Source organism: Besnoitia besnoiti, assembly GCF_002563875.1.
Source record: "Besnoitia besnoiti strain Bb-Ger1 chromosome Unknown contig00015, whole genome shotgun sequence".
Lineage (NCBI taxonomy): Eukaryota > Apicomplexa > Conoidasida > Eucoccidiorida > Sarcocystidae > Besnoitia > Besnoitia besnoiti.
In genome coordinates, this window is record NW_021703917.1 from 550,854 (window position 1) to 559,109 (window position 8,256).

The following is an 8,256-nucleotide window of genomic DNA, read 5'->3' on the forward strand; positions in this document are numbered from 1 at the left end:
AATTCGCTTTCTTGTGAGGTCGGAATAGTGCCAGAATGCGGAGTGTGTTAATTCGCCGTGCGGGCGACAACTCGGTATCTGCATTTACGCGCGTTTCCCCGGGCGAACAATGTGAATATGAGCATTGGGGATGTAGTGGGTTTCTGCGGCCACAGCGTAGTACTACGCTCTTGCTGCGTGTCTTCCCGGAGTCTGTACCTAGCATGTGCGCGTAGGCCTACGCCGCATGTGCACGAAATTCTACGCGGATGTGCTTCCAAGAATCAGGAGAACAACATTGCCATCCTGTCGCCGTGTCGCTACGGCAATGTGTCGCACGGAAATTAATGGCTCTTCCTCGTCTCAGCGAAAATATCTACGCATGTGAAACGCAGAAAAATCTAGGGCTCTTGCGTGTATAGGCACCTCTTCTGTCCCCATCATGGCGCTCCAGGCCGCGCGACCGCGGCATTTCTGCTTTCTCTGTCATTCTTGCGCCTCTCGTTTAGCGTTTCCGCCACGACCTGCGTCCTCTGCCTCTTTTCTTGCCTCCTGTTCGCCGGAAAACAGCCCATTCCCTGCCCGAAAGGATGCTGCGGAAGATTTTGCATCTTCCACTCGTCTTGGCTCGTGTTGTTCTCCTCGTCGCTCTGCCTCTTCGCCCGGCGCGTCTTCTGCTGCGTCGTCCCCTGCCTCTTCGCTGGCGTGTTCGCTGCCGTCAGCCTTGCCTCAGACTCCTCACTTCTATCTGTCTCTTCACTCGCCGCGCGCCGGTCGCCTGCCTCTAGGCCCTCCGCCGAGCCGCGCCTTGTTGGCCTCGCTGCCCCTGTCGAGCTTTGCCTTGAATGTTCGCTCCGCGGCGCTCTCCTCTGCGCCTTCGCCCTCGCGCCCATCCTCTTGCGAGGCTCTCATTGCCTCGCTACCCACGCTCGGGCCCCAGCAGGTGGCGCCCGCTGCCCGCAAGCTCCTCCACGAGGGCGTTCTCGACGCCCACGTCTGGCGGCACGTGTCGCGGCGGACAAGCGACATCTGCGAGGAAATGACCGTGGAGCAGATTGGGCTTCTCCTGAGAGGTAAGATGCACCCAGAACCGGCATTCTTCTCTCTAAATAGAGACGCATTCATCGTTATTCTGGTTTGTTGGCTCGGCGGTTGCAGGCTGTACGCACCGGGCGGCACAGCGCGGGCTTCGCTTGAGTATTTCACGCTGTGACTCTTTGTGGCTCGTGGTCTTTGCAGTTTACGCGCTGCGACAACTCCAGGATTTCAATCTCTTCTCCCAGCTCTCTGCGCGCCTTGTTGCCATCGTAAGTCCTCTTCTTCACGCCTGCGTATCAGTCGTCGTCCGCTGGAAATGCTGGACGGCTTCCGCATGCCATCCGCTCCTCGCTGTCTCTAAATGTATACGGGAAGGCACTCCGTCTGTGACGCTCACTCTACACGCCTGCGAGGGCCCTACGCTCAAACACGTGCAGTCAACATATATATCTATACATACAAATATGATATATGTATGGTCCATGTGTTTGAGCGAAGTTCCATTTGCGATCCTTCGGGGTGCGCCCGCGCGATTGCCGCGACCTAACGTATCGCCTATTTGAAGCACGCGCAGTGCCGCAAGTTTGCATGCCGATGAGATGTGCGTTTGTCTCCATTCCAGCGTGGTGTCCGGCCCCGCGTGCGCAGCTTCCTCTCGAATGCGTGGCTGCGTCTGCTGGGCTCCCTCCTTTCGCGGTTCGTCTTCGCAGGCACAAGCCGGGAGCGGCGGCGAGCCTCCCTCGTCGCCGTTCCGCGGCGTCGACCTTGTGAATATTTTGGTCGCCTGCGGCAAGCTCCTTTTCTCTGACAAGTAAGGAACGAGTGTGATCAACCAGAGAGGAGCCTTGCGCGACGGCGTAGAACGGAGGGCGTCCTCTCCAAGCGTTCCTTTCCTGCCGGCCCCTGCCTTGCTCACGCTCTTCAAAAAAAATATGCAGGAGCACAAATCTGTTTATACAAAAAGGTAGCGTATTTGGGTGTAGGTGTAGGCACGTAGGACTACGTGTAACCAGGGCGGGCTCTGCGCGTACGTATCTGCGCGTACGCGTGATGAAATAAAAATAATACAAATATATGAGATGTGTGTATGCCCTTTGCGGGCCTTTGTGCGGCGGCAACTGGTCGTTGCCTGAGGCGACCGACGGCGAGCAAAGAGCCACGTCCAAGATCAGACGGCGACGAAAGAGTGCAGCATCTGAAGTGAGGCCGACAAACACTTGCAGGATGTGCGATCGACGCATTCGTGTTCAGGCAGCTGCATGCACTCCTCGCCAAGCAGCTTCCCCACGTGCTCTCCGAGTTGCGGCCAAAGGACCTCGTCAACATCGCGCACGCCTACTCTAAGCTGTAGGTCGTGTCCCTGCGCTGCGCTGCCCTGCGGCGCCGGCTGTGTCTTTGCTGTGACGGGAGCCATCGCCCTGTCCTTCACGCGCGCCTTCTGCTAAAGTGCACTTTTATGGCTCTAGGTCGCCTGCAGATGTGCTGGCTCCGCTGTTGCTGGGTTTGGGTCGTCTCCGAAATTCCTTTTAAACGCTGGCGAGTCGCGCCGCTGCAGACAAGACTGAGCTCTCGCTCTGCACGTCTGTCTTTTGAGATCTTCGTGGCAGTGTTGGGCTTGCGGGTGGGGATGTATATTTCCACGCGTGTCTTCTGCTGGCGGTGGCGGTCTTTGTCAGCGGACTGGGTGCATGACCCGAGCGAAGGAGGAGCGACGCGGCACATCCGTTGTTGTGTCTATTTAACCGCCCCGGCTGCATTTCGGAGGACCCTCACACTTCGGATGGTTCGCTGCGAAAAATGCAGTTTAGGGTTCAGAGTTTAGGCCACACCGTCCCGTGCGTTTGGTGACTTGCGGCATTTTCTACGCTTGCGAAAAGCAAGTTTCAGAAGCAACTTTGTCGATGCCTTTTTGGCGTGTGAGTGGGTCTGGGGTATGCAGGCGGATTGTGGATGAGGAGCTGTTTCGTCTTGTCGCAAGTAAGGAGCGTGCCTGAGCAAGCGATCGCGCGCGCGTATCGCGGCGGAAAGAGTCTCGTCTCCCTGCGCGGTCTGCGACAGCATGCTACAGGCTACAGAATCTGATGCATCATCCTGTCTGGAATGTCGTGTCATTGCTCCAGCTGCTTTCATGCGGCCCGCCAGAGAGGGCAGCGCATAGGCGGAGCTTCGCAAGCATAAGTATATGCATCATGGCACACTAGGCATGCCCGCAGACGCTGGTTTCACCGCAGGCGCTCGGCCTTTCGCGTTCGGGGTCTGGTTTCTCTCCAGTTTCGCCCGTGCGAATGCGCGATTCTTTCGAGGGGAGAAGTCTCTCCTGCGCCCGCAACCCGCAGCGCGTCGGATGACTAGTTGAGCAGAGGGGACACGTTCTGCGCTTGCGTATTGGTACACGCTTGAGACGAAGCCAAAGTACATCTAGATATGCGTCTGTCCGCCACAGATATAAGCTCATATGTAGGTTCATGCGTCTAGGCTGTGTCTCGGGCTTGGTTCAGGAGCGCTGCCTCCGTACGTTTACGACTTGACTCCGATTGCCTTAGCCAATGTCTGCACGTCGTATGCGAGGTAAGCGCCTTTTAGCATCGCGCGCGTGCCACAACGTCGTCGGCGGTTTGAAACGTTTCGCATGAGGTGATGCGAGACGCGTCCGAAGCTGCAGTGCCGGCGGCCGCAGAAGAGTAGATAAAAAAGTATTTGATAGTCTCCGGCGCCTCTTCCAGGCGTCTCGCGCGCAGGCCCTGCAGCGGAGATACACGGATAGACGCCAATGCTCGTGCGGGGTTCGCGGTCACAGCGAACCATGCATCATTCGTCAATTAAAGTCTGAGAAACAGTGCTTCTGCGCACGCAAGAGGACTGCATCGAGGTGTGTAGAGTACCATGTATGAATGCATACATCCATGTATACATGGATAGATAGATAGATATGTAAATAAATGTATACACACACACTTATGCATATATAACGTGGAGGCGAAAGAAAGGCAGACGCCCTGCTGGAGACAGTTGCGCCTCGTGGTTGATGAGCATGCACATGTGCAAATGTTGTTTCAAGGATTGGGAGTGCTTTCCTTTCTCTGTTGGGCTGAGCTGTGTGCCTCCAAGGAGAAGCATTCATCGGCGTCTCTGAACCACCCTCCGACGATGGGGCGGTCTCAGGCGGCTGCGTGCGTGTCGTGACCACTCCTGTGGAATGAGGGGTCCGGGGATGGAGGCGGAGTTCTTTGTCTCAATCAGTGTCTGGTGTGTGGCGCTCGACGGGTGCGCTGCAGCGTCGGCTTATACGAGGGGAAGCTGTTTGACGCGGTGACGGCGGAAGCGGAGAGACGTATTACCGAATTCGGCGGCTGCGAACTTCTCAGCCTTCTCCTCGGGCTCAGCAGAATGCAGGCCGCTCTGTGAGTCTCTGGGCCTGTCTGGCGGGGGGACGGGGAGATTTGCGCGGCCGCCACGTCAGCCCGTGCGCCTAAGGAGTCTCCTCAAGCCCGCGGGAGGCGTCTTTTTGTCTCGCCCAGTGACTGGAAATAGGGCGTAATCCGTGCCAGATCATCACGGAAGGCGCAATCCGTCATCTGCATCTGCATATATAAATATATATATATATTCATGTAAATCTATTTGGATGCGTAGTAGCACACGACTATCCGCGTCTTTGGCATTGCGTAAAAGTGTAGCGCTTCCTGTAGCTTCCATCTGCGGCATAGTTTCCATGGGTGCTATTTCACGTTGATCCGATATCCTCCTACAGTAATTTATTCCACAGTGGGTATGTTCGAGACGTAGTACATGGCGGAGACATCCAGGAGGGAATGTGCACTATCAAGACGCAAGGCAAAGTATGTATATGCGAAGATGTGCCTAGCCTGGATCGTAGCCCAATGTGTCGCATGATTAAAGACGGCGTCGCGCGTCATCAGAATGCATGCGGACTGCTAAATCGTGTCGCAGTCGACGCAACAAATAGCAAGAAGGAGGCATGTCTGCGCGTTTGTGTAATGTACAGTATATCGAGGCATGGGCGTCGAAAAACAGGACAGGGGGGCACACCCGTGTCTCTCTTGCGATGTGTCGCGCACGCCTCGCTCACGTCTTTGGCGCCCTTGACTGTCTCGTTGTTGTTTTCGCTTCAGACCTCAGGACAAGAAGCGCCGAGACAGCCGATGCGTGGCAGCGATTCTGCGGGCTCTGCGCGGGCGCATGGGGCCCTTTGGCTTCGTTCAGAATCTCCAGGTGAGGAGCCTGGACTTTCGGCTCGCGGCCACTACTTTCTGAGAACTTTCAGGGCTCCTTCGCGCGTGCGAAGCGCCCTCCAGACTGTGTGCTCGCGGTCGTCGGACTTCACTAAACCGCGGCGCGTCTGCATGCACTACCATGCGTCACTGAGAGCCTCGCCTGGGCCTTCTCGGCTGACGCGCCCCTCCGCCGCCTCTTGAGGGCGGAGGCGCATTGGTGGGAGGTGTGGAGCAGGAATGCATGCCGCATGTGGTGCAGCAGAGCTCGCCGAGCCTGCGTGCCGACGCGGCAACTTTGCCTCGATCCCGCTTGATCCTGCCGACTGGGCTTGAGCCCTTTCCATCGGCGTTTTTGTCTCGTCCGCCGGCGTTGTGTACCGTCTGCTTGTCTGTGTATGTCTGTCTTTCCGTCTCTCTCCCGGTATGTCTGCCTGTCAGTCTGTCTGTGTCTATGTGGTGGTATGTCTGTCTGTGTGTCTGCGTCGGCCGTCGATCAGGTGCTGGAGTCTCTCATTCTGCTAGGTCACTATGACTCCCTCTTCATTCACACGAAAGTCCTGCCTGCTCTCCTCGCGCGGCGGCCGAGCCCCCCCGGGAGCGCCAACGCATCTAAGTCTCACGGATCCGCAGCGGATGCGGCTTCTGCTGCGACGGCTGACGCTGTACTGGGGGTGAGAAGTGCTGCATGTGTCATCCGGCAGCGACTCGAGTTATCGCGCAGCAATCGCAGCCTAGGCGATGGATTGGGCAGGGAGATCGACGACTCGTGGAAGGTCGGAAACGTACCTTTCGCGACCATTGCAATGGAGGTGAACTGCAGACGCGGGCAAGCGTCTGATGCTTCGCGGGGACGGGTTGCCCTCTTTCTAAAGGAGCTGCGCAAGCGGTTTCTTCCCGACGATGACGCAACGGCATCCGGTCTTTTTAGTAACCACTTTTACGCTTGTGTAGCCGTCACCCGAAGCGTCGCTTGCCTGTCCATCCTGGTGTTGCGATTCTTTCTTCCGTCCAAGCATGGCGGCCTGTGTCGCCATGCAGGCGGATGCCACGGCTCTGTTTAGTTGCGGGGCGCGTGTAGGGGTGCCTCTTTGGCTTTATCTTCAATCGTGGCAGGTCGTGTGGTGGAAATTTGGCGATGACGCAGTTTGCCTCTGGATTATGCGCATTGCTGGTGTGCGGTTTTGGTGTGGCGGTGCAGCTCTACCTGCGAGTGCTTTGTTGCCTCTACCGCCTGCCTAGCCTCTCGCACACCGGGCTTCAGCTTCTCCAAGAAATCGCTGAACAGCTTCCCCGGTGTTTCCAGAAGACGCAGGTCGCAGGCATGGCGGTCGCCATTCATCTCCTCAGCAAGGTAAGGAACCACAAGGCCCGTTTGGGAAGACCGCCATTTCGCGGACGGCGCGACGCGATACTTGCCCAAGCTCATCTGTATGCATCTCTTCAGACATTTATCCTGGTCAACCGTGTGCGGCATTCGGGCTTCTGCGTTGTATGTTCGTGGCGGCGCTTTGCGCTATAGGCGATTGACCCATGATGCCCGCCGACAGATGCGCGTGCATGTCAGGCAGCGCCAGCTGGAGACTGGCGGTGTATGGTGAGGGTGTCGATGCATCGCTTGTTGATCATGCTTCAAGGATTGTCTGTTTTTTTGTTGCGGTTTTGTTCGCAGCTCGACTGCCACGATTATGACTGCTTTTCGAAAGCCGAGGCCCTCCTCTTAGCTGATCGAGTTGCGGCCCTCCGCCAGCTGCGCTTCGCGCACGTTCTGCAGCTTCGGGATGCCTTCAGAGCATTCGGTAAGCCGCCTCCATTTTGGCCTACGTTCGAGGGTTAAAACTCCGTGATACGAGTGCATGCACACGCACGGAAATGTGTACACCTGCGTACGTGTATTTACCAATATGCATGCATATATATATATGCATCTTTTGTAATTATTGGAAGCCGATTCGCCATGAGTTCTGTCCGTGGGTGAATACGTTTTTCCTAATTGGTTATCTGCGGTGAGCCGCGCGTCGTTCATTGTGCCGCACACATCTGCAACTGGCTCGCCAGACAGTGAGCAAGTTCGACGCGGCAAATCCGAAGTCGCAGCCAGCGAAAGCCGTGAATTTGTCATAGTGTCGGTGTGTCGAAAGCTGGAGTGGGGATTTTCCCGACCCTCACGTACTCATACACGCGGCTTTCCGGACTTTGTGACGCGGGACTTGCACTCAGGAGACGACGAGCACTGGGCTGAAGTCCTGAAGTTCCTGGATGGGCTAGTGTTGGAGACGCAGGCGCTGCTGGACGAGGCGCGCCAGCAGGACTCGCAAGGAACAGCTGGTATGCCGGCGGATCAGCGTACACTGCATGCGAGAAGTCAGCCTGTGGGCGATCTGGAGCTGGGGCGGGAGACAGGTTCCTCCGCTTGCTTGGATGAGCGAGAAAGCGGGTGGACGAGGCGCACGGAGGCAGATCGGCAGAGCCCGGGGGCAGTGTGCGACGACGCTGGTAGCGCGGACGCTACAAAACCGCGGGGAACTCCAAAGAGACAAAGCGTGCGATTAGACTCTCACGACGCGAGGGAGGCTGCTGGCGACCCTCTGCGGACTCTGGAAATACGGCCGCAGGCAGCGTCGCTTCAGCGCAAAATGGAGGCCGTCGTGCATGCGCACCAGTATAGCCCGGACGGAGAGTACACATCGCGGCCGGTACTCTTGAACAAGCACGTCAAACTCAAGAATAGAGGACCCGGTGTGGTGAAAATAGATTAGGATGCAAACGTGGGAGGAGGCGTCGTGGGTCCGGGGGTATGGCCCAAGCGGCGTCTATCGTTCGAAAGGGATGCCAGCGCATTTGCTAGTTTGTGCGTGTAGTCACGAGCGTGGCGCCGACAGAGTCACCTGTTTGCCTGCACAGAGGCGTTTTGTGGAGTCGAGGAACCACTACCGCGTGAACACGCGCTGCTGGCGATGCTTGTGCGGCATCCACACGTCGATACAGCCCCACGCGCGCCCCCTGC

The 8,256-nt window shown here is 57.2% G+C and overlaps 1 protein-coding gene across 1 annotated transcript; it reads left to right on the forward strand.

Annotated features, from left to right (window-relative positions):
- Nucleotides 1-421: 421 nt before the first annotated feature.
- On the forward strand, nt 422-8,008 carry BESB_027850 (uncharacterized protein; the record flags this gene model as incomplete). The annotated part of the gene is made up of 12 exons (XM_029361459.1): nt 422-1,052; nt 1,219-1,286; nt 1,728-1,828; nt 2,269-2,364; nt 2,957-2,994; nt 3,516-3,585; nt 4,293-4,418; nt 5,151-5,250; nt 5,750-5,923; nt 6,451-6,603; nt 6,922-7,048; nt 7,470-8,008. The coding sequence occupies 12 exons, from the start codon at nt 422-424 to the stop codon at nt 8,006-8,008; spliced, it is 2,223 nt and encodes a 740-aa protein (XP_029215359.1).
- Between the last annotated feature and the right edge of the window lie 248 nt (nt 8,009-8,256).